Consider the following 24,709-nt stretch of genomic DNA (forward strand, 5'->3'; position numbering starts at 1 on the left):
TGCGTGGGTGGTGGGACGGTCACCCAGTGGGTTTTGCGTGGGTGGGGTGACGGTCACCCAGTGGGTTTTGCGTGGGTGGGGTGACTGTCACTGATAATTCCAGGACATTTTCATTACCCCAGAAGCAAGCCCTGTACCTCTTAGCACTTGTTCCCCAAGCCTTGCATTCCACCCCAGGCAACCACTCATCTGCTTTCTGTCTCTCTATATTAGTGTACTCTTGACATTTCATATAAGTGGAATCAAACAATAGGTGGCCTTTTCTCACTGGTTTCTTTTTTTCTTTTTTTTTTTTTTTTTTTGAGATAGAGTTTTGCTCTTGTTGCCCAGGCTGAAGTGCCATGGCATGACCTCAGCTCACTGCAACTTCTGCCTCCTGGGTTGAAGCCATTCTCCTGCCTCAGCCTTCTAAGTAGCTGGGATTACAGGCATCTGCCACCATACTCGGCTAATTTTACTATTTTTAGTAGAGATGGGGTTTCTCCATGTTGGTCAGTCTGGTCTTGAACTCCCGACCTCAGGTAATCTGCCTGCCTTGACCTCCCAAAGTGCTGGGATAACAGGCATGAGGCACCACGCCCGACCATCTGACTGGTTTCTCAGCATGATGTTTTCAAGGTTTATCCATGTTTCAGCATATATAAGAATGTCACTCCTTTTTGTGGTGGAATACTCTGTCATTTAGATAGATGTAGACACTTTTGAGTAGAGGATTTCTGGGCTTTGCATGGTGGCTTATACCTGTATTCCCAGCCCTTCGGAAGGCCAAGGCAGATGGATCACCTGAGACCAGGAGCTCAAGACCAGCCTGGCCAACACGGCAAAACCCCATCTCTGCTAAGAAAAATACCAAAAGTTAGCCGGGTATGGTGGCACGTGCCTGTAATCCCAGCTACTTGGAGGCTGAGGCATGAGAATCATTTGACCCTGGGAAGCTGAGGTTGCAGTGAGCTGTGATGGTGTCAATGCACTCCATCCTGGACAAAAGAATGAGACTTTGTCTTAAAAAAAAAAAGTAAGGTTCCAATGTGTTGTCACAGGTTAGAAGATGGGAGCCAGGATGGGTGCAGCGGCTCATGACTGTAATCCCAGCGCTTTAGGTAGCTAAGGCGGGCAGATCACCTGAGTTCCGGAGTTCGAGACCAGCCAGGCAACATAGGGAGACCCTGTCTCTACAAAAATAGAAAAATGAGCTGGACATGGTGGGATACGCCTGTAGTCCTAGCTACCGTGGAGGCTGAGGTGGGAAGAATGCTTGGGTCTGGGAGTTGGAGGCTGCAATGAGCGATGATCGAACCACTGCACCCAGGGAATGTCTGTCCCTATCGTTTTGAGTACCTTGCCTCCTCTTGGCATTGGAGCCTGGAAAATTACTGATCCATGCCTTAGCGTCATCTGTCTCGTTAATGTCAGAGCCAGAACAGGAACCAGCCCTGCCTGCCTGGCTCTTGCTGGTGGGACCAGGTTAATAGATTCCTTGGAAGAATGATCTAAGGAATTTGGACCGAATCCTGTAACAAGAAATAAAAACAGCTGCCACCTGTTGAGTTTTAGTGAGCTTGGGCCCTGGCTAATAAGCACACTATATAAGTGCCAGCTGACCTTAAAAGCATATCATGACTTGCATTTTATTGATGAGAAAACAGGGTCTGGAGAGGTGAAATAACTAGAGTCCCACAGCAGATACATGGCAAAGCATACGGTTTTTATTTTTAAGCTGTGTGATCTTCCAGGAAGTAACAATGAAATGGTGGTCCTGAGACCCTGAAAGTACACGGGCTGATGGCCAGATGGCAGGGCTATTTGGGTAGAGTGGGAGAGGCAGCTCCTTTGAATGGTGAGAGGGAGGAGCCTGGCGGCCACCCGGATGGAAGATGGTTTCAGGCCGAGGAAACTGCGGGGGCAAAGGTCTGGCGGTAGGATCGCGCCCCTCTAGGACATCACTGAGGATGTTGATGTGTGAGGCCAGGTCTTTGCGCTCCTGGTGGTCCACTTACCAGTTCATTCCTGAAGTGTTTAGTGAGCACCTGCTATGTGCTAGCTACTGCCCCAGGCTTTTCCGTGAGCTGCAGCAGCTGGTCAGTTGTGGCCACCTGGGGAGGGCCCGAGCCTGTCCCTAGGACCTGTCGCTGCTCCTGGATGATGTCGCACTCCGGGCATAGCAGTAAGCACTGGGCGTTGTGCTTGCAGGTGGCCCTCTGCACATTTGCCGTCTACGTGACCGTTGATGAGAAGAACATCCTGGATGCTCAGAAAGCCTTCGTGTCCTTGGCCTTGTTCAATATCCTCCGGTTTCCCCTGAACATTCTCCCCATGGTCATCAGCAGCATCGTGCAGGTACAGGGGGAAGCTGGGGCGACTTCAGAGAGGGAGCCAGGGGTTCCAGGCCACAAAAGCATGGACGTTCCCCAGAGTGCCGCCTCTAGACCGCACTCTCTGTCCGGCTCCGTGAGGTCCAGACCAAGGCTGCCATGCATTTGTCTGGTCATGCCCGAAAGAAGGAAAACACATTTGACTTCTTGACAGAGAGCTTGTGCTTGAGTATATGAAACACGTTGACTACAGCAAGGCCTTCCCATCCTCTGGAGCACTCTTTCTGAAGTGCTCTGTCTTCTGTTCCTCCTCCATTCCGATCCTTTTTTTCAAAAAGTAGCTCTTGTTTGACTTGCTTGATTTTTCAACCCACTGATAGACCTTGCCTACCCACACTTTGAGAAACCCCAACCTTATGGCCGGGCGCGGTGGCTCACGCCTGGAATCCCAGCAGTTTGGGAGGCTGAGGTGGGTGGATCACCCCTGCAGTCAAGGGTTTGAGATCAGCTTGGCCAAGATGGTGAAACCCCTCTCTACTAAAAATACAAGAATTAGCCTGGCATGGTGGTAGGCATCTATAATCCCAGCTACTTGGGAGGCTGAGGCAAGAGAATCACTTGAACCCAGGAGGTGGAGGTTGCAGTGAGCTGAGATCATGCCCTTGCACTCCAGCCTGGGTGACACAGCAAAAACTCCATCTCATAAACAAAAAAAGAAAAACCGCAACATTATGGCCAGGCATGGTGGCTCACACCTGCAATCCCAGCACTTTGGGAGGCCAATGCAGGTGGATCTCTTGAGCCCTGGAGTTTGAGACTAGCCTGAGCAATATGGTGAAACCTCGTTTATACTGGGGAAAAAAAAATTTAGCCAGGTATGGTGGTGTGCCCCTGTGCTCCTAGCTAGTGAGCAGGCTGAGGTGGGAGGGTAAGCTGAGCTCAGGAAGTGGAGGCTGCAGTGAGTCGTGTTCACACCACTACCTTCCAGCCTGGGTGAAGGGAATAAGACTGGTTTTTTTTTTTTTTTTAAACAATCTAGACCCTGTAGAATCTCTAAAATTCATGCCAGTGACTATGTAAGGAGGGGCGGCTTACTGCGTTGTCACAGTTGGGCACCTTGGAAGCTCCTGTCACTTTTCTGCACTGTTTTCACATTCTTTGCCTGAGCATTACACATACCCATTTTGAAAACTCAGTTTCAACCACATAGACAAATCAACCTTAAAATTTGATAGTACAGCTCTGATTGTTCGCTTTGTCAAAAACCAGATGCCCTTTTTATTATGAAAAATGTCAGATGTACACAGAAGTAGAATAGCTTGAAGCTTATAAGCTGGTATTAAAAAAGAAAGAAAAAAAAGGCCAGGTACAGTGTTTCACACCTGTAATCCCAGCACTTTCAGAGGCTGACTTGGGTGGATCTCTTGAGGTCAGGAGTTTGAGACCAGCCTGGTCACCGAGGGGCTCTACTAAAAATACAAAAATGAGTCGGGCGTGGTGGTGAATGGCTGTAATCCCAGCTACTCTGGAGGCTGAGGCAAGAGAATTGCTTGAACCCAGGAGGTGGAGGTTGCAGTGAACTGAGATTATGCCATTGCACTCGAGCCTGGGCAAGAGAGTGAGACTCAGTCTCCAAAAAGGAAAAAAGAAAAGGAATCACACAACATGAACCCCGTGTACACATCGCTCAGATTCATTTTTTTAAATGCTAAACTCTGCTCCTTCCTTCTTTCTTTGCCGAATAATTTTAAAGCAAATCCCAGACCCCTTACATTCCACCCATAAATACTTCAGCCTGTATTTCTTCTTTTGTAAGTACACCACCATCGTCATGTCTAAGCAAATTAACAATAATTTTTTACGATCATACTCAGCCCTTGTCTGTTTTTTCTGGAGTCTCTCAGAAATGCCTGTCCCGTTGGGCTGCTGGAATCAGATCTGTTGCATCTGCTGTTGTTTCTAGAGTCCCTTTTCCTCCAGGCCAGGCCTGTGTCCGTCTCTTCTTTTCTTTTCTTTTCTTTTTTTTTTTTTTTTTGAGATGGAGTCTCACTGTGTTGCCTAGTCTGGAGTGCAGTGGCATGATCTTGGCTCATTGCAACCTCCACCTTCCCAGGTTCAAGTGATTCTCCTGCCTCAGCCTCCCGAGTAGCTAGGACTAGCACAGGTACACACCACCATGCCTGGGCAATTTTACATGTTTTTTAGTAGAGGCAGGGTTTTACCATGGGGGCCAGACTGGTCTCCAACTCCTGACCTCAGGTGATTTGCCCGCCTCGGCCTCCCAAAGTGCTAGGATGACAGGTGTGAGCCACCGTGCCCAGCCATTTGCCCATTTTTTCTGAAATACCTTTTGTGGGGTTTTAAAGGAAAAGAAAGAAGAATGAAAACCTGTTTCTTTTTGTTGTTGTTCTGAAGTATACGCCGGTCTAAGAAGTGTGGGGCCTTTGGAAATAAGGAAGGATGTGTGCCCCGCCACACCTAGGGAAACCCCTGAAAGTCAGCTTAGGTCTGTTTTGCAAAAATGCCTTTCAAAAGTCACTCTCCTCTGCCGTTGCTCTCTGTATAGGCGAGTGTCTCTCTCAAACGCCTGAGGATCTTTCTGTCTCATGAGGAGCTGGAACCCGACAGCATCGAGCGGCGGCCTGTGAAGGATGGTATGTGTGTGTTGGTTCTGGTTTCTGGAAGCAGCCACCGTCCCGTCTCCCGCTGGTCCTCCCTACTTGCTGTTCTTTGCCTTGGCTGCTCTCAGGTTTGACTCTGCCCAGCTGCTTGTCTTCGGGACCCCAGAGCCCGAGGAAGGGAAGGGAAGCCCGGCCTCCTAGGCCGCTGTCTTGTCTAATACTTCCCAGGAGGGTGAACTTGAACTTGCACTTTTGTTTTCTTGCTGAGAGGCAGCTGCTGGGCGAGGCTTCCCCCTGGGAGTCACTTTCCAGGGCTTTGACCTTGTTTCTATTCTGGGCTAAATGAGGACTCTGGAGGCTGGCCCGCCTCCACCACCCACAAGCTGTGTAAACTTAAGTCTCAGCCCCTGTTGTATCTAGATAAGGGAAACGAAATTATCTGTGGCTGAGTGTTATTTGGAATTGTTTTTGTTTTTGAGTCAGGGTCTCATTCCCGGCCGGAATGCAGTGGTGCAGTCACGGCTAACTGCAGCCTTGAGTTTGCAGGCTCAGGTGATCTTCTATCCTCAGCCTCCCAAGTAGCTGGAACTGCAGGCAGACAGCACCATACTTGGCTCATTTTTTGGTATGTTTTGTGGAGACAGGGTCTTGTCATGTTGCCCAGGCTGGTCTCGAACTCCTCAGCTCAAGCAGTCCACTCACGTCTCCTGTTCCCTAAGTGCTGGGCTTACCGGCATGAGCCACTGCACCTGACCTTTTTTTTTTTTTTCTCCCTAATACTAATTTTTTTTTTAGAGAGACAGGGTCTTGCTTTGTTGCTCAAGTTGGTCCTGAACACCTAGGCTCAAGAGTCCTTCTGCCTCAGTCTCCCAGTGTGCTGGGATTACAGGCATGAGCCACTGTGCCAGGCAATGGATTTTTTTTTTTTTTTTTTTTTTTGAGAAAGGGTCTTGCTCTGTTGCCAGGCTGGAGTGCAGTGGCACGATCTCGGCTCACTGCAACCTCCGCCTCCGGAGTTCTAGTGATTCTCCTGCCTCAGCCTCTCCAGTAGCTGGGATTACAGGCGCCCACCACCATGCCCAGCTAATTTTTGTATTTTTTGTAGAAACAGGGTTTCACCATGTTGGTCTTGATCTCCTGACCTTGTGATCCACCCGCCTTGGCTTCCCAAAGTGCTGGGATTACAGGTGTGAGCTGCCACGCTCAGCCCGGCCATGGATTTTTATTGGCAGGTTTGTTTATTTTGTGGTTTGTTAATTTATCATTGCCCAGCTCATCCCCCTGTGCAAGGGCTCTTGTCAGCAACCATCTCTCCAGGCACTTAATAATACATATTAGGCTGGGCACGGTGGCTCATGCCTGTAATCCCAGCACTTTGGGAGGCTGAGACGAGTGGATCACTTAAGGTTAGGAGTTTGAGACCAGCCTGGCCAACGTGGTGAAAACTCACCTCGATTAAAAATGCAAAAATTAGTTGGGTATAGTGGCGCACACCTGTAATCCCAACTACTCAGGAGGCTGAGGCAGGAGAATGGCTTGAACTGGGGGCAGAGGTGGCGGTGAGCCGAGATCACACCAGCTTTTGTTGTTGTTCTTTTGCTGTTTTTTTCTTTTTGTTTTTTGAAACGGAGTCTTGCTCCGTCGCCCAGGCTGGAGTACAGTGACGCGATCTCCACTTCAGCCTTGGTGACAGAGCGAGACTCTATCTCAAAAAAGAATACTACTCATGGCAGTAAGTACAGTGACACTGTAACTTATAAAGCCCCTGCTGTGCATGTTGTGTTCCAAGGATATTAATGTACCAAGTTGTTCATGACTCACCATGGCACCTCTAGAAGAAGGTGACGGAAACCCCCATTTTCCAGATGAAGAAAGTGGCCTCTGCAACTTGCCTGAGATTACACAGCTGATGAAGAGTCAGCATTCACACCCACAGCCAGTCGGTAGAGTTGGCGCTCTTCCAGGCCATAGAGTGTTGCCTCAATGAGATTTACAGAGCATCTACTAAGTGCCGACCATTGTTGCAAGTGCTCTGTGTGCACTGACTCATAAACACCCCACCACAACCCTCTGAAGTCGATTGCATGATTGTCAACTGTATTTTACAAATGAAAAAGTGAGGCACAGGCTGGGTGCCATGGCTCGTACTTAGAATCCTAGCCCTTTGGGAGACCAAGGCAGGAGGATTGCTTGAGGCCAGGAGTTTGAGACCAGTCTGGGTAATACAGTGAGACCATGTTGAAACAAATTTAAAAACCAGGCATGGTGGTGCACCTGTAGTCCTAGTTATTTGAGAGGCTGAGGCAGGAGGATTGATTGATCCCAGGAATTCAAGGTTACAGTGAGCTATGATCATGCTGCCATCCTCCAGCCTGGGCATCAGAGTGAGACCCTATTTCAAAAAAGGAAAAAAAAAAAAGGCACAAAGAAGTTAAGTAACTTGCCCATTGTTACCCAGCTACAAAGTGGTAGCCTCAGGATTCAAACGCATACTGTCTGGCTCCAGAGTCCAATGAATGTGGTCAGAAGACTGTGAGTAAATGTTGGTTATACCATGTGAGCCGTGTCTGGCACTTCACAGGCGCTTATGTGTTTTCAGTGGCACCTAAAACATTTAACACAATTGACACAGCACCTGGTGCATAGAAGGTGCTAAACAGATCGTGGGAGTTGTCACTTCTCCAGTCTCAGCGACACGACCTCAGCATCTTTAGCTCAGCCCCTTGGGGTGGGATTTCTTATCCTGGGAGCTCCTGACGTTTGGAGACACGTGATTCTTTGTTGCTGGGGACTGTCGTGTGCCCTGTGGGAAGGTGAGCAGCAGCCCTGGACTCTGCCCGTTAGATACAGGGCACCCACCCCAATTTTCGCCACCGAAAAATGTCTCCAGACATTGCCAGATGCTCCTTGAGGAGCATAGTTGCCTCCAGTTGAGAACCATGGCCCAAGAGGATGTGGCCGCCTCCTCCCAACATCCCTGGGCTGTGGGCATCTGGTTTCTGCTGCCCCAGTCTCCCACATCGCCTCACATGATAAGGGAATGGTTCCATCTGCTCTGGGGTCAGATTTCTCTGCAAAACACAGGCTGAAATTTGAGGCAGCCAGAGGGGGCTTCTTGCTACTGAAGTTGTTCACAACTCAATGCAGGAAATCCCTGGGCCTGGGGTGCCAGCAGCACCCCGTTGCCTCCTTCCTGCCTTAATAGTGGCCTCCTAGGTTGGGCTTTGTGGAATGTTTAGCATGCTCTAGCCAGTGGGGCCCCCTTGGCAGCTTTCCGCTCCCAAGCCTGACTGTTGTCTGCAACCTCTCTCACTCCACTGGCTTTTCTTAAATTCCTTACCTAGGAGCTCCCCCTTTGCTCATTCCACATCCTCTCTTTTGAAAGCTGAGTGAGAAGGTTAATCTAGGTTAACCAGGAACTTCCCCTCTCTGCAGGCATTTTGTTTCTTTGATGCATGGAGGAAGTTACTTCTTCATTTGACAACTTAAACAGAAATACTCCTGTGTTAATTTTGGATGGTTTTACATAATTCAGAGAGTTGCTTTTCTGTCTTTTTCTTTCTTTCTTTCTTTTCTTTTTTTGAGATGGAGTCTGACTCCGTTGCCCAGGCTGGAGTGCCGTTGCACAATCTCTGCTCACTGCAACCTCCGCCTTTGGGTTTCAAGCGATTCTCCTGCCTTAGCCTCCCAAGTAGCTGGGATTACAGGTGCCTGCTACCACACCTGGCTAATTTTATATTTTTAGTAGAGACGGGGTTTCACCATGTTGACCAGGCTGGTCTCCAACTCCTGACCTCAGGTGACCTGCCTGCCTCAGCCTCCCCAAGTGCTGGGATTACAGGCGTGAGCCACGGTGCCTGGCCTGCGTTTCTTTTAAGTGAGAGACATGGAATAAAAGGATAATAACAGTAGGAAAGGTAAAAGAAGACAGAGGGGCCAGGAGCTTTAGAAGCACGGAGCCGGCCGGGCGTGGTCTCTCACGCCTGGAGTCTCAGCACTTTGGGAGGCTGAGGTCAGCCGATCCCTTGAGGCCAAGAGTTCGAGAGGAGCCTCGGCAGCCACGCCAAGACCCTGTCTCTACAAAAAACACAGGAGAAAAAAAGTCGGCGGGCCGTGACGGCGCTTGTCCCGCAGTCCCAGTTGCTCAGGAGGCTGATGTGGGAGAATCGCTCGATCCTGGGAGTGGAGGTCGCAGTCAGCCGAGATAGTGCCACCGCACTCCAGCCCGGGCGACAGAGCCAGACCCTGTCCCAGAAGAAGACGGAAACTCGGCGCCATATAATGTGGGCTTTGTCTCCAACACTCGCCCCTCCCCCGTGCTCTGATACTGCGCTGCCTGTTTTGTATCCTCTTTTTTTTTTTTGCGTTGTGACGGGTGTTTTAGAAAGATCCACCTGCTGCGATGTGTGTGGGTGGTGTGGCTGCGGGAGGAAGAGAGAGAGTACACGGGAGGAGGGTGAACGACCTCCCTTGGAACCTCAAAGAGGGCCCAGTGGTGTGATGCGGGCCTCCCCGATGGAGAGAGCGTTGCACATGGACACCACCTGTTTCCCATCGACCTTGGCCGCCGCGCGGCCCTCCCAGCTGGGGCTGCCCTGGACCTGCCTGAGAGGTGCCAGGGCGTCCAGAGCACTGAGTAACCCCCTTGGGGTCCCCGCCTCTGGAGTCATCTCGGAGATGGGCGTCTGGATGGTGCAACCCCGTCTTACAAGGACAGCCTTCTTGCCGTTTCTTTCTGCTTTCTGGGTCGGGGGCTGCCTCCAAAACTGCAGGTTGGGGTAACCTGTGGCTCACGTTACCAGATAATGCCCGGTGCCACTCATGTCGAGCGTCTGGGGTGGAACCACTTGGGCAGAAAAAGAGGGTGTTATGCGGAGTCCCACAGCTCAGCCTGGGTCTGACGTGTTCTCTCTGTGCTCTCCAGGTGGGGGCACGAACAGCATCACTGTGAGGAACGCCACGTTCACCTGGGCCAGGAGCGAGCCTCCCACGCTGAATGGGTAAGCCGGGACACGCACACGTGATGGGGTGGAGAGAGCCACAGGGCTTTGGTCAAAGGTGGGTTTACATTCCCACCGCACCCCGTCTCTGTGACCTTGAACAACTCACTCTGCCCTTCTAAGTGCCAGCTTACCCATCTGGAAAATCGGTCCAGGTACACCTCCTTGGGCTGTCCCGAGAAGCAGACACAAAGGTGCCCAGCACAGAGGGTTCCCTCTGATTGTAAGTCACAGCAGCCTTGGACAGCTAGGCTTAGACAACATGGGGGGTTTTGACTCCCGTAAGTGGGAAGTTCTGTTTTCAGGTATGGTGTGATCCAGGGACTTTGCCCTCAGAACTTTCTGCATGTTCTCTTTGTTCCACTTTGTCCTGGGCTGCTTCATCCTTACCCATCCTCTCCCCTTGTGATTGCAAATGGCCCCGGCAGCTCCCGCTGTGTGTCCTGCTAGTAGGAGACCTGCCTGCTTCTTACTGACCCAGATTGGGTCCTCTGCCCTCCATGATTCAGTCACTGTGACTGCAGACACTGAGTGTGTTGACTGGCCAGGCTCAGTCAGAGGCCGTGATGCTGCTGAGCTCCGGTGCTCCTCAGCTGCCCGGCCCGTCCTTCTCATCAGCTCTACCCGGTACCCCACGTGCGACAGTCCTTACCGTTCCCCAGCACGTGGTATCTAGGAAGTTGACCTCATCCCCAGGCATCTTGTTAAGCACCTCTCATTCTTTTCTGACCAGAGGCCTTGATCAGCAGCTGCTTGAGGTCCTCTAAAGGAATCCACAAACCACAGGGGCAGTGGGGCCCTTTTAGAGGTTTAGCTTATGCCTGGGTAGCCAGATCGCTGCCATGTTTTGTCATGTAGGAGAAAAACTCTCCAGAGAAAAGAATCTGTGTAAAGCCTGCATTGACAATTCACGGTGAGACTACATGCTTAGGAAGTTCTTCCTTATGTCTAACTTAAATCCTGCCTGCTTCAACTGTAGCTATTCTCTCTTGTTGAGCCCCACAACTAATCTGGATCTGTGTCCCTTTCCTGACCAAATGGTTTTGCTCTTCGAGTTACCTTCCCACCATGGGCCCCCAGAACCTCTCTCTAACCCTTTTCTCTTGTCAGCCTGTAAGAATGTTTCAGTCTCACATGGGTAATGGCAGGTACTGTCTCACTGGGCTCTGGCCCTCTCAGGCCCCGTAATCCCTCCCTCCCAGCTCAGGAACAGAAAGCCTGTAAGTGCCATCATGCAGCAGTGTAGTAAGAATGAAACAGTCGGTGACAGCAACAACTATCAGCATTTCCACTGATACTGTGACATCAGAAGGGCAGCAGTTAAAAAGCATATTCTGCTGGGGGCGGTGGCTCACGCCCGTCATCCCAGCACTGTGGGAGGCCCCGGCGGGCAGATCACCTGAAGTCCGAAGTTCAAGACCAGCTGGCCAACGTGGTGAAACCCTATCTCTACTAAAAATGTGAAAATTAGCTGGATGTGGTGGTGCCTGCCTGTAATCCCAGTACTTTGTGAGGCAGATCACTGGAGATCAGCGGTTTGTGACCAGCCTGGCCAACATGGGGAAACCCCATCTCTGCTAAAAATACAAAAATTTGCTGGGTGTGGTGGTGCTCATCTGCGATTTTAGCTACGCGGGAGGCTGAAGCAGGAGGATCACTTGAACCTTGGAGGCAGAGGTTGCAGTGAGCCGAGATCACGCCACTGCACTCCGCCCTGGGCCACAGACTGAGACTCCATCTCAGAAAACAATGCATAAATAAATCAAATAAATAAAAGCACATTCCATGTATGTGATCCCAGCGAAGCCTCGGGTGTGCCGCCTTCCCTGGGAGATTGGAGACGCCGCTCTGGCAGTGCCGCGGGCACTGGGCATCGGGTGGGGCTGTCCTGCTTCACGGAGGTCTTGGGGGGGAACGTGGAGCTTAGTGTTTTGCTTTCTGCTGTTTGTTAAAGGGTGATTCCAACAGAGACAACTTCCTGAAGTTCAGCTCGGATTTACTCAAGTCCGTCTCCCTCTTCGACCCTTCGGTCGCTCCCGCTGGCCGCGGCCAGGCGTCTTAACACAGCGTCCTTCCAGGGCGCCCTTCTAGTTGCTGCCGGGCCTGGCCACCACCCATCTCAGCGCCATCTCATCGCTGTTCACACCCCATGCCGTCGCCCCTTTAAACCCTTGTCCTGCTTTCCCCGTGTTTCTGTGTCTGGGACTTTCCTCCTTTTCTGTCGGAGTTTTTGTTTGTTAGTTTGAGACGGAGTCTCGTGCTCTCCCTCAGGCTGGAGCGCAGTGGCGCGATCTCCGCTCACTGTAGCCTCTGCCTCTGCGGTTTAAGCGATTCTCCTGCCTCAGCCTCCTGAGTAGCTGGGACCACAGGTGCCCACAACCATGCTGGGCTAATTTTTTTTTTTTTTTTAATTTTTAGTAGAGACGGGGTTTTACTATTTTGGCTAGGCTGGTCTCGAACTCTTGACCTCGTGCTTTACCTACCTGGGCCTCCCAAAGTGTTGGCATTACAGGCGTGAGCCACCGCACCTGGCCCCAGAGTTTGTCTTGAGGTGCCCTCTCTTTTCAGACCTTGCCTGTGCCACTAGTGAAGTTTCTGCCCCTCACTTGGCCTGGTGTGACAAGATTCCTGAGCTCATTCTCTGCCTCTGTTCTCTGAGGTACACCTGTCACCTGTCTTGTACCCGGAGGCCCCCCGAGACGGGTCACTGAACTGAACTCAGCAGTAGAAACAGAAGGAGTGCTGAGGCCTTCAGTGCTTACGACGGCCCTGTCTTCTCTCTGTCTCTGCTTGGGGTAAACTGAGGCTCGGTAGGCAGGGGCGTCAGCCCGGCAGGCCTCATCCAGCGCGGCTGAGGAAGTGTGCGGTGTCGTTTCAGCATCACCTTCTCCATCCCGGAAGGTGCCTTGGTGGCCGTGGTGGGCCAGGTGGGCTGCGGAAAGTCGTCGCTGCTCTCGGCCCTCTTGGCCGAGATGGAGAAAGTGGAGGGGCACGTGGCTGTCAAGGTAGGATGGGGACCAGCAAGGAGGGGCGGCGGGAAGCTGGTGACCTCAGGAAAAGCCCAAAAACGATGCCGTTTCTTTTGACTGTGCCTCTGCCAGAAGTGGGAGCAGAACCGTGTCTTCCTCCTCCTGCGTCGTTCCTTTTCCCTCATCCTTTCTGTTCTGCTCTGTGTCATCCTAGAAGGCAGGATTTTGGTATCATTTATTTCCATCTGTATCGCACTTAGAATAGTGCCCAGTATGTAGTAGGTACTTAATACATACCTATTTTGTTATCTCCTTATTAAGCTTTTTTTGTTTTGTTTAGTTTTTTTGAGACAGGGTCAGGCCCTGTCACCGAGGCTGGAGTGCGGTGGTGTGATCTTGGCTTACTGAAGCCTCTGCCTCCTGGGTCCAGGTGATTCTCCTGCTTCAGCCTCCCGAGTAGCTGAGATTGTAGGCATGTACCACCATGTCTAGCTAATTTTTATGTTTTCTAGTAGAGACAGGGTTTTACCATGTTGGCTAGGCTGGTCTTGAACTCCTGACCTCAAGTGATCTGCCTGCCGCGGCCTCCCAAAGTGTTGGGATTACAGGCGTGAGCCACCACGCCTGGCCACTTAATACATATTTAGTAGACCCGTGAAGTCTCCCTGTGGAACGTGGCCTGTCTCTCCTTCCCGTGCGTCTCTGCCTGTCGCTGAGTCTCTCTGGGTTGTTCTTTATGGAATCTCTGGGTGTCTTTTCTTACAAATAGAACAAAAAAAAATATTTATGTGGTTGGAATATTTTATTAGATCATTCTTTAAAGGGAGCAGTTTAAATTTTTAGTGTTTGTTGAATTCTTAATATGGGGCTAAAGAAGACTGCAGTTTCACTGCTGATAAATAGTGTACTTTGAATTAAGTTGAACTTCCCCAGGAATGAACTTAAGAGGCTGATTTACAAATAAGTCCCACTGGAAATCAACAGCCTTGGTGTGCATTTAGTTTGTGCCCCATCGAAGGCTTTTCCTAGCGTAACAGTACGGCCCTGGAAGTTTTCTTACCATCGTTTCCAGGAGCGTGGTCTCCAGCCCAGCTCATCTTGGAGGAAGACTGGGAGATAAAGAACCCCAGGCTTGGCTGGGTGCGGTGGCTCACACGTGTGATCCCAGCACTTTGGAAGGCTGAGGTGGGTGGATCACGAGGGTGCGAGTTCAAGACCAGCCTGGCCAACATGACAAAACCTTATCTGTACTAAAAATACATTAGCCAGGTATGGCCGTAGGTGCCTGTAATCCCAGCTACTCAGGAGGCTGAGGTGATAGAATTGCTTGAACCCAGGAGGCGGAGGTTGCAGTGAGCTGAGATTGTGCCATTGCACTCCAGCCTGGGTGACAAGATTGACTCCGTCTCAAAAAAAAGAACTCCAAGCTCAAACAAGCTTGGAAAATAATGCAGACATACTCTGACCCCTCCCTCTTGGAGATTTATAATAAACATTAGCAAATTAAAGGCTCTAACAAGTCCTGCATTGAGAAAAAAAAATCTAGTAGCTGTTGAACCTCATGTGTCCCAGGCATACTAGCCTGTACCTGTTTAGTGTCTGTGCAACTGCACATTTGTCTCTTGGAATCTGCCTTTGGGAACGTCAAGTTTGAATTGGTTTGAAACAGTTTTGCTTTGTTGCTCAGGCTGGAGTGCAGTGGCGAGATCTCAGCTCACTGCAACTTCCACCTCCTGGGTTCAAGTGAATGATTCTCCTGCCTCAGCCACCTTAGTAGCTGGGATTACAGGCACGCGCCACTACCATGCCCGGCTAATTTTTGTATTTTTAGTAGAGACAGGGTTTCATCATGTTGGCCTGGGTAGTCTAAAACTCCTGACCTCAGGTCATCTGCCTGCCTCGGCCTCCCTGAGTGCTGGGATGACAGGCATGAGTCACCGCTCCTGGCCTAATTTCATTTCTGAGCAAAACCCTTGATTCGGTATTTATACAGTGCCTTTAGAAAGTATACATTGTGGTTGGCTCCAAACTCATGACCTTTAGCTGTTGTTTTAAGAACTGTTCGATCATTACTTTCAAGTTCCTGCCATAAAAGAAGATGCATGAACTCTGAGAGCTGGATTAATGGAAGAAAAGTCCCACATCATGGTGGGATCCACATGGCTTCCTGTTTTCTTAACCCCAGGTTTCTGCTATCCCCGCACTATTGTCATTTCAGGCCAGATAAGTACTTATTATTGGTGACTTTTCTCTGGTAAGGGGAATGCTAGAACTGTGTATAAAGTGTTTGTCTTTTCCCAAATGTTGTAGTTGGTGTGGTTTGTATATATTTGTTCTGAATTTTTTGTGGGTTGTTTGGTAAGGCACCTATGTTGACATTTTGGCTTCTTGTAAGTTAGGATATTCAAGTCTGTAGGTTAGTTAACTATCTGAGAATTTAGAGTAAGGATCAGGGCACCTGGGACCTGCTGTCAGCTTTGCCCTCTCTAGAATTCTCTTATTCAAGAACCCTGTGGCTGGGTGTGGTTGCTTATGCCTGTAATCCCAGCACTTTGGGAGGCTAAAGCAGGTGCATCACCTGAAGTCAGGAGTTTGAGACCAGCCTGCTCACCATGGCAAAACCTTGTCTCTACTAAAAATATAAAAATTATCAGGCCTGGTGGCACGTGCCTGTAATCCCAGCTACTCAGGAGGCTGAGGCAGGAAAATTCCTTGAACCCAAAGGCGGAGGTTGCAGTGAGCCGAGATTGCACCACTGTATTCCAGACTGGGCGACAGTGAGACTTACTTAAAAAAAAAAAAAAAGAAAGAAAAAGCATTTTCAGGGGCGTCCCATTGCCCTTCCAATAAAGCCGCTGCTCCTCACCACGTATAGGCCCCTTACGGTCCCTGATCTGTTTTCTGATCTGTGCTCCTGTCACTGTGGCCTTTCTGTTCCTGGAATGTGCCAAATACTAGGCCTTTGCTGTGCTTCCCCCTCGGACCTGAATACTCTTCCCTCTTCTCCTCACGAAACGGACTCATTCTTCACTTTGGTCCTTGTCTAAAAATAGGTTTGGGCCAGGCATCATGACCCATGCCTATAATCCCAGCACTTCGGGAGGCTTAGTCCAGGAGTTCGAGACCAGGCTCGGCAACATGGGGAGATTGTTTCTACAAACGTAACAAATGGATGGAGAGAAAATTTTTAACTACTTCAGCATTTTTATTAGCAAAATTCAAGAAACAAATATCCTTACTCTAGCCTTTATTCTCATGCTGTTTGTGATGCATGACATGAAATAAAAATAAACCTTTGAAATGGATGTTTGATGTAAGAGTATTTGCTTTAATTTTTAGCAAGGCTCTTTCCTCAAGGATCCTCCCCTGATGTCCCAAACTAGGGCAGTCTTTATTTTTTATTTTTCTGAGACAGAGTCTTGCTCTGTGGCCCAGGTTGGAGTGGTGTGGTGTGGTACAATCTCAGCTCCTGCAGCCTCCGTGTCCTCCCATCACAGCCTCCCAAGGAGCTGGGACTGCAGATGCACAACACCGTGCCTGGCTAATTTTTCTATTTTTATTACAGATGGGGTTTCTCTATGTTGCCTAGGCTGGCTTTGAACTCTTGGCCTCAAGTGATCTGCCCACGTTGGCCTCCCAAAGTACTAGGATTACAGGCATGAGCCACTGCGCCTAGTCAAGTTAGACAACTTCTTTTTTTTTTTTTTTTTTTTTTTTTTTTTCCTGAGATGGAGTCTTGCTCTTGCTGCCCAGGCTGGAGTACAATGGCATGATCTTCGCTCACTGCAACCTCTGCCTCCTGGGTTCAAGCAATTCTCCTGCCTCAGCCTCCTGAGTAGCTGGGATTACAGGCACGCACCACCACGCCCAGCTAATTTTTGTATTCTTAGTAGAGACAGGTTTCACCATGTTGGCCAGGATGGTCTCGACCTCTTGACCTCATGATCTGCCCTCCTCTGCCTCCTAAAGTGCTGGGGTTACAGGTGTGAGCCACCACGCCCGGGCCAAGTCAGATTTTTAAAAAATGTCATGTGTCTTTCTCTCTTTGCATTCACTGTAACTGTAATCAAGTAGTTTTTGGTGATGCCAGGGACTTCTGCTCTTGGGAAGCAGGGATGTTCGTCACCACCACTGGAGGCAAGTAGTTACTAGCTAGCTACTAAATAAGCAACTGTAATCTCGTCAATGAGGAGATCAACTCTTTACCTCCTGGTATTGGAGTCAGTGATTCACCTGGTATGTGTTCTGATCCTAGCCCTGGCGTCTGTTGTCCTTTGTGACTCAGTTTCCCTCTTGTCAAACCAGTAGGTGTGATGAAAATGACTTGTGAAGTGAGGCCCTCCTAGCAGGAGGGTGGGCCAGCTGCTGTCTTGTTGATGAGATCTGTCTGTGTGTCTTGTCTCACCTCTCTCGATTTGCATGTAGGGCTCGTTGGCCTATGTGCCGCAGCAGGCCTGGATTCAGAATGATTCTCTCCGAGAAAACATCCTTTTTGGATGTCAGCTGGAGGAACAGTATTACAAGTCTGTGATACAGGCCTGTGCCCTCCTCCCAGACCTGGAAATCCTGCCCAGCGGGGATCGGACAGAGATCGGTGAGAAGGTCAGTATAGTTTCACCGCTGGCCCCTGGATCAGTCAGCTGTTGCACTCTCAGAATGTCAGTGGTTTGTGAGTTGACTGTAATCAGCTGACCCGGTGGGGCTCAGCTGGGTGGCTCTGCTGCAGGCCACAGGCCAGCTAAGCTTGGCTCCAGGCTGTGGGTGTGGCTCAGGCCTCCCAGACAGAGCTGCTTGCTGGGGACTGGGCGAGGGGTCAGCAGCTTTCCACAGGGAGGCTTTTCTCATGGTAACCTCCCAAAAAGCATGAAGTGCCCCTTAAAGTACACTGTCCCTTACACCCACAAAGCAAGTCACTTGGCTAAGCTCCAAGGCAAGGGACCAGAAGGGAAGCACATGCTACCTTTGTGGTCACATGACTGCGAAGTCACATGACAAAGGGCATGCTGTTGGGAGGAGGGGTGTGGATTCAGATGCCCACAGTCCCTGTCAGAACAGCCATAATAAGGAGAATAGCACGTTAGCTAACACTAACTGAGCATTTTTGCTTTCTTTGTTTTTATAAGACAGAGTCTTGCTCTGTTGCCCAGGCTGGATTGCAGTGGCATGACCTCCACTCACTGCAGCCTCCCCCTCCCAGGTTTTAGGGATCCTCATGCCTCAGCCTCCATTGTTTACAGGTGTGTGTCACCACTCTCAGCCAATTTTTGGATTTTTAGTAGAGGTGGGGTTTTACTATGTTGACCAGGGTGGTCTCCAACTCCTGACCTCAAGTGATCTGCTGGCCTCACCCTCTCAAAGTTCTTTTTTTTTTTTTTTTTTTTGAGATGGATGGAGTCTTGCTCTGTTGTCCAGGCTGGAGTGTAATGGCACAATCTTGGCTCACTGTACCCCCCGCCTCCTGGGTTCAAGTGATTCTCCTGCCTCAGCCTCTTGAGTAGCTGGGACTATAGGCACCTGCCACCATGCCCAGCGTATTTCTGTATTTTTAGTAGAGATGGTGTTTCACTGTGTTGGCCAGGTTGGTCTTGAACTCCTGGCCTCAGGTGATCTGCCCACCTCTGCCTCTCAAAGTGTTGGAATTACAGATGTGAGCCACTGTGCCTGGCCTATAACTTGAGCATTTTCTGTGTGCTGGGAACTATGCTAAACGTTTTACATGTATTTCCTCCTCACAGCAAGCCCATGGGTGGAATTTGTTGTTATACCCAGGTAATCATTGAGGAAAAGGAGGCACAGAGAGGCCAAGTGACTTGCCTGAGGCCACACAGCCACAGAACTGTGGAGCGCATGGTTCCTGTGTCCATGTTCTTACCTGTTCGTTTTGTCATCACTAAAAGAGCCCTTCTGTTTTTCTCACCGCTGCAGCCCCTCCCCCTCCCCCCTCCCCCCTCCCCCTCCCCCTCCTCCCCCTCCCCCCTCCCCCCCCACTGTGCTCCAGCCACCAGGTTTTCCTGCTGTTCTTCAGCAACCCCGGCCCCTGTCCACTCCCCACCTTGGGCTGAGCCTTCCAGGCTTGGGGTGCCCTCCCCTGCTGCTTGCCCGGCCGCTTGCCTTGCCTCTGGCGCCCCGTGGCAGTTGTCTGGTGTGTCTCCGTTTGAAGACCTGTGCAAAGCACTGGCCCATTTCTGTTTTCAGTTATAGGCCAGGGGCTCCATTGGCTTTCTTACTTGATGAATGATTTTTAAAAATTGAAGTAAGTCTACAGCTCCTTGGAAATAAACAATTATTGGCTGGGTGCATTAGCTTACGCCTATAATCCCAGCAGTTTGGGAGGCCACCGTGGGAGGATTGCCTGACATCAGGAGTTCAAGACCAGCCTGGGTAACATGGGAAAACCTCATCTCTACAGAAAAATACAAAAATTAGCCAGGCATGGTGGTGTGCGTCTGTCGTCCCAGCTACTTGAGAGGCTGAAGTGAGGGGATTGCTTGAACCCAGGAGGTGGAGATTACAGTGAGACCCAGTGTGTGTCCCCTTGATTTCCAGCCATAGAGGGAGATGGTGTTGACTTCTCTGTCATGATGGGAGCTGGCGCTGCTGCCGGTCCATGCGTTGTCTGTTCTCCTGGTGACGGACTTGGGCTGGATTTAAGCGTCCCCAGGTTGGAGCTTGATTCACCTGGATGTGGCTTTGCTGGGCAATGACAGATCCAGAGTAAGCTGGCACCCACGGCAGCTGTTACCAAGGGCAGCAGCAACAAGAGCATCACCCCGTCCACCTGCGCCGTCCCTGAGACTAAGTGATCAGGGCCTTCCCACCAGCCAGCAGGATTGGGCGCCACCAGCCACCCTTCGCTGAGCGCTTGCTGTGCCCCACATGCCCTGCCCAGCACTTCACGGGAGACTCGCACTTTCTCCTTTGCCCACTTTACAGATGGGGCTAAACCCTGTGCCTGTGTTTCCTTCCCTGCTGCTGGTGTCGCTGGAGCCTGCCTCTGGGTTCGCGTGGGCAGGACCTCGTGCCTTCAGTCTCACACTCAAAGAAGAGGAGTGGGGTGCAGCCCTGCAGGGCCTCCGCCCTGGGCCTGGGGTGTCCCGAGCGGGCCCTGTGTTTGCCCGCCTGCCCACCTCCCTCCCTCCCTCCCTTTTTCTTTATTCCTTCCTTCCTTCCTTTTCTCTCTCTCTCTCTCTTCCTTTCTTTCCTGTCATTTTCCTCCCTCCCCTTCCTTCCTCTCTGCTCCCCTCCCCTCCTTTCTTGACAGGGTCTCATTCTGTCACCCGGGCTGGAGTGTGGTGGCCTAGTCATGACTCACCGCAGCCTGGAACTTGTGGATTCAAGCCTTCCTCCCACCTTAGCCTCCTGAGTAGCTGGGACTACAGGTGCACACCACCATGCCTGGCTCATTTTTTATTTTTTGTAGAGACAAGGTCCCCTGCGTTGCCCAGGCTGGTCTCAAACTCCTGGCCTCAAGCAATCCTCCCGCCTTGGCTTCCAAAATTCTGGGATCACAGCACACCCGGCCCGCTACTGCATTTCTTAAGCCTCAGGGTTTCCCAGGAAGCCCACTCATCTGCCATCTCTCTCCCTAGGGCGTGAACCTGTCTGGGGGCCAGAAGCAACGCGTGAGCCTGGCCCGGGCCGTGTACTGCAACTCTGACGTTTACCTCTTTGATGATCCTCTCTCGGCGGTGGATGCCCACGTGGGAAAGCACATCTTTGAAAATGTGATTGGCCCCAAGGGGATGCTGAAGAACAAGGTGCCTGCTGGTGGGCGGGGAGCGGCTTGGCGTCTGGCTGTCTTGCTCTTCGGTTAAGTTGGGATGTGTCCCCTTCGGGAGTTCTTTGCTTTTGCTGGCTTTTTTTGTTTTTAATTGGACTTTACAAAACACGTTTCTCATGCTTCTCTTGGAAGCCTTCTGTACTTGTCTTTATAGGGTAAGTCCTCCACGCAGAGTTAAATTCATTGCCTCTGTGTGGCCAAAGGAAGCCTCTCTCCCTGAGTAAGTCACAGGGCTGGCTTCTCAGTGGGGAATCCTACTCTGAGACACTGCCTGTGACCTAGTAGGCTGCATTTTCTTACTTGCAGAGGCCGCCGTGGATAGAGGGGTAGGAAAATTGCCACAACACCTTAACGTGATAGAAAAAAGCTCCTGTGTTCTTTTCATAGGGCAATTGTGGTAATGGGTGCACACTGGCTTTTTTTTCCCTCTGATGACATTTTTTTTTTTTTTTTGAGATGGAGTTCCGCTATTGTTGCCCAGACTGGAGTGCACTGGGGCTACCTTGGCTCACTGCAACCTCCACCTCCTGTGTTCAAGTGATAGTCATGCCTCAGCCTCCCAAGTAGCTGGGATTACAGGCACCCACCACCACGCCTGGCTAACTTTTTGTATTTTCAGTAGAGCGGGTTTCACCATGTTGGCCAGGCTGGTCTCAAATTCCTGAGCTCAAGTGATCTGCCTGTCTTGGCCTCCCAAAGTGCTGGAATTACAGCCGTGAGCCACCATACCTGGCTGTTTCCCCTGATTTTAAAACTAACACATCCCCATGGAGGAAATACACATTAAGAAAAACACGAAAAAGGAAATTGGAAGCAGTTATACACATTCACTGGTTAGAGATTTTGTATTTCTTTCAAGTCTTTTTACTCTGTGTATAAACTTTTTAAATAGGGTTATCTTGTTACTTCTCTATATACAGGAAGCATCATGCTACATGACCTATTATTCTAAGCATTCCCATACATACCACTAACATTCTGTGTAAACATAATTTTAAAATCGTAAACAACATTTCTGAAAATGTATACTAAGTATGCAACATTTCTGAAATGTATTGCTAAGTAGTATATGCCCGTGGTAACAAAATTGAAAAGTACAAGAATATGGATACGTTCTCATAATACATGCATGTACGTATGCACATGTATGTACATAAATAAAGCTGGGCACAGTGGGGAATCCCAGCACTTTGGGAGGCCAAGACCAGTGGATCTTCTGAGGCCAGGAGTTTGGGACCGGCCTGGCCAACATGGTGAAACCCCGTCTCTACTAAAAATACAAAAATTAAATGGGTGTGGTGGCACGCACCTGTAATCACAGCTATTCAGGAGGCTGAGGCAGGAGAATTGCTTGAACCCAGGAGGTGGATTTTGCAGTGAGCTGAGATTGCATCACTGCACTCTAGCCTGGGAAACAGTGAGACTCTATCTCAGAAAGTGTGTATTAAGTAAATAAAATAGTTTGTATTGATCCTGCACCCCAATCCCTAATTCTTCTCTTAGAGAGCAGGGGTTAGCAAATCTGGCCCACTGCCTGCTTTTTGTATGGCTCTATAGCCGGAAGTGATGTTTATATTTTTAAATGGTCGAAAATCATACTAAATTTAAATATCAGTGTCCATAAATAAAACTTTATTGGAACATAGCCAGCGCATTCGTTTTTTTTGGAGATAGGGTGGAGTCCAGATTGGAGTGCAGTGCCACGATCCTGGCTCACAGTAGCCTCTGCATCCTGAGCTCAAGCCATCCTCCTGCCTCCTGAGGAGCTGGGACTACAGGCACGCACCACCATTCCTGGCTGATTTTTTAAATTTTTTTGTGAAGACGAGTCTCACTGTGTTTCCCTGGCTGGTTTCAGTTTTTGTAGTTTTAGTAGAGACGGGGTTTCACCATATTGGCCAGGCTGATCTCGAACTCCTGGCCTCCAGGGAGCCTCCTGACGGAGCTTCCCAAAGTGTTGGGATTATAGGTTCAGCTGTTCCTGCTTGCTGTCATCCCAGCTGCATGTCCCACCTTCAGACCTGAGTTCTGCCCACCACGTTTGGTTGGCTCATTCCCGCGTTAGTCTTCACTGCCCAGCCAGGCAGTCTCGCTTGTGTGCGCTGACATGGCCGCGTGTCCTCTTTGCCCACAGACGCGGATCTTGGTCACGCACGGCGTGAGCTACCTGCCACAGGTGGACGTCATCATCGTCATGAGTGGTGGCAAGATCTCTGAGATGGGCTCCTACCAGGAGCTGCTGGCCCGGGACGGTGCCTTCGCTGAGTTCCTGCGCACCTACGCCAGCGCGGAGCAGGGGCAGGACCCAGAGGACAACGGTAGGAGCAGCCCCGGAGTTCCTCCCGCTTGGGGTGTCTGGCGCCTCGAAGGGCCGCATTGGCCTCCTTGAGGTTACTACCGACCACCCGCGGAAGGCGGCTCAGCAGAGCGTGAGGGTGGGAGGTAGATGAGCCCCCTAAGGAACCAACTTGGAAGACTGTCTTAGTCTCTGCAGGGCTGAACTGGGAGGGAGTCCCGGTGCTTCACGGCTAGGGCGTGGGGGCACCAGGCTTCTGCTCAGCTGACCTCAGGGCAGGATCTGCTGCCTTCCTGGAGCCTGCCTTGGACCTGCTGAGTTTCAGGGTCCTTAAGAAAAAAACGGGAACGATGGTAGCTATTCAATTTATTTAATTTCTCTCTCTCAGAGCTGAGAGAACCTGAGCACGTGCGTGACACAAGAGACACGAGGGTTGTGAGGTGAAGCAGGGAGTTGAGCTTGTAGGCTCGGGTTGGTGACATCTGGGTTCAAACCCCGATGCTGATCTCCCCAGCTGTGTGACCTCAGGCCTGCCCTTCAGACCCATCTGAGCTTCACTTCCCTCCCTCATAAAGCAGTTTAGCAGGGCCGGGCATCATGGCTCACACCTGTAATCCCAGCACTTAGAGAGGCTGGGGTGAGTGGATCACTTCAGGCCAGGAGTTCATGACCAGCCTGGCCAGTATACTGAAACCCCAACTCTACCAAAAAAAAAAAAAAAGGGATTTTAGATACTATTAAGTGCTGTGAAAGGGAAAAAAAATGACAGTCCCATGGGCTGAGGAGTGATGTGTGTCATTGAGGGAACTGAGGCAGGGGACAGGGAAACCCTCTCTGGGAAGGTTGCATAGGCTTGGGAAGGAGCTAGCAGGGAGAAGGTCTGGGAACAGTGTGATAGACGTGGGGAACAGCAAGTGCGAAGGCTTCAGGACCAGCATGAGCTCAGTTTGTTTATAGCACACACAGGCTAGTGTGGTCAGACCATGGTGTGCCAGGACATGGGGGCAGGAGAGGAGGTCAGCACGGTGATCGTCCTGCAGGCCTTCTGGCGGGTTTTGCATTAGGAAAATGAACTGGGAAGCCCCTGACTGGCAGACAGGCAAAGTGACCAGCCCCAGGATACTCAGCAGCTGCGGGCAGGGTTGGGTCTGAAGTTGGTCTCTGAGTTCTCATCCTCTGCTCCTTGAGTGGTCTCTTGGTCTGCCTGGGGTGGGAGCTCCTTCTCTGCGGGGATCCTAGTGTCTCTAGTAAGTGCTTTCTTGAGATGTAATTTACACATGTAGGCTGAGCACAGTGCCTCATGCCTGTAATCCCAGCACTTTAGGAGGCCGATGTGGGTGGATCATCTGAGGTCAGGAGTTCGAGACCATCCTGGCCAACATGATGAAACCTCATCTCTAAAAATACAAAAACCAGCTGGGCACGGTGGTGCATGCCTATATTCCCAGCTACCGGGGAGGCTAAGGCAGGGAAATAGCTTGAACTCAGGAGGCAGAGGTTGCAGTGAGCCGAGATCGTGCCACTGCCGTCGCAAGCCCTAGGCAAACCACAAATCTATTTTCCGTCTCTGGATTTGCTTCTTCTGGACATTTCATTTAAATGGCATCACAATAGGTGGAATGTTGTGACTGGCAGCTTTTCCACTTAGCGTGATGCTTTCAAGGTTCACCTGTGTTACAGCTTCGTTTCCTCTTACTGCAGGATAATGTGCCACTGTGCAGATGGTCCATC

The 24,709-nt window shown here is 50.6% G+C and overlaps 1 protein-coding gene across 9 annotated transcripts in view; it reads left to right on the forward strand.

Annotated features, from left to right (window-relative positions):
- The window catches only part of ABCC1 (ATP binding cassette subfamily C member 1 (ABCC1 blood group)), a 187,297-nt gene that overhangs the window by 114,238 nt on the left and 48,350 nt on the right, over positions 1 to 24,709 (forward strand). For 6 of the 9 annotated variants that reach the window (XM_039478044.2, XM_074381614.1, XM_074381618.1 and 3 more), the window contains 7 exons: positions 2,191 to 2,337; positions 4,879 to 4,966; positions 9,858 to 9,933; positions 12,812 to 12,938; positions 17,328 to 17,504; positions 20,492 to 20,659; positions 22,817 to 23,000. In XM_039478044.2, the coding sequence (XP_039333978.2) occupies positions 2,191 to 2,337; positions 4,879 to 4,966; positions 9,858 to 9,933; positions 12,812 to 12,938; positions 17,328 to 17,504; positions 20,492 to 20,659; positions 22,817 to 23,000 (967 nt within the window). The remainder of the gene's footprint in view (positions 1 to 2,190; positions 2,338 to 4,878; positions 4,967 to 9,857; positions 9,934 to 12,811; positions 12,939 to 17,327; positions 17,505 to 20,491; positions 20,660 to 22,816; positions 23,001 to 24,709) is intronic. The other 3 variants (XM_074381615.1, XM_039478045.2, XM_074381616.1) reach the window with 3 other exon arrangements.

This window comes from Saimiri boliviensis, chromosome 12 (genome assembly GCF_048565385.1).
Source record: "Saimiri boliviensis isolate mSaiBol1 chromosome 12, mSaiBol1.pri, whole genome shotgun sequence".
In the NCBI taxonomy this organism is placed as follows: Eukaryota; Metazoa; Chordata; class Mammalia; order Primates; family Cebidae; genus Saimiri; species Saimiri boliviensis.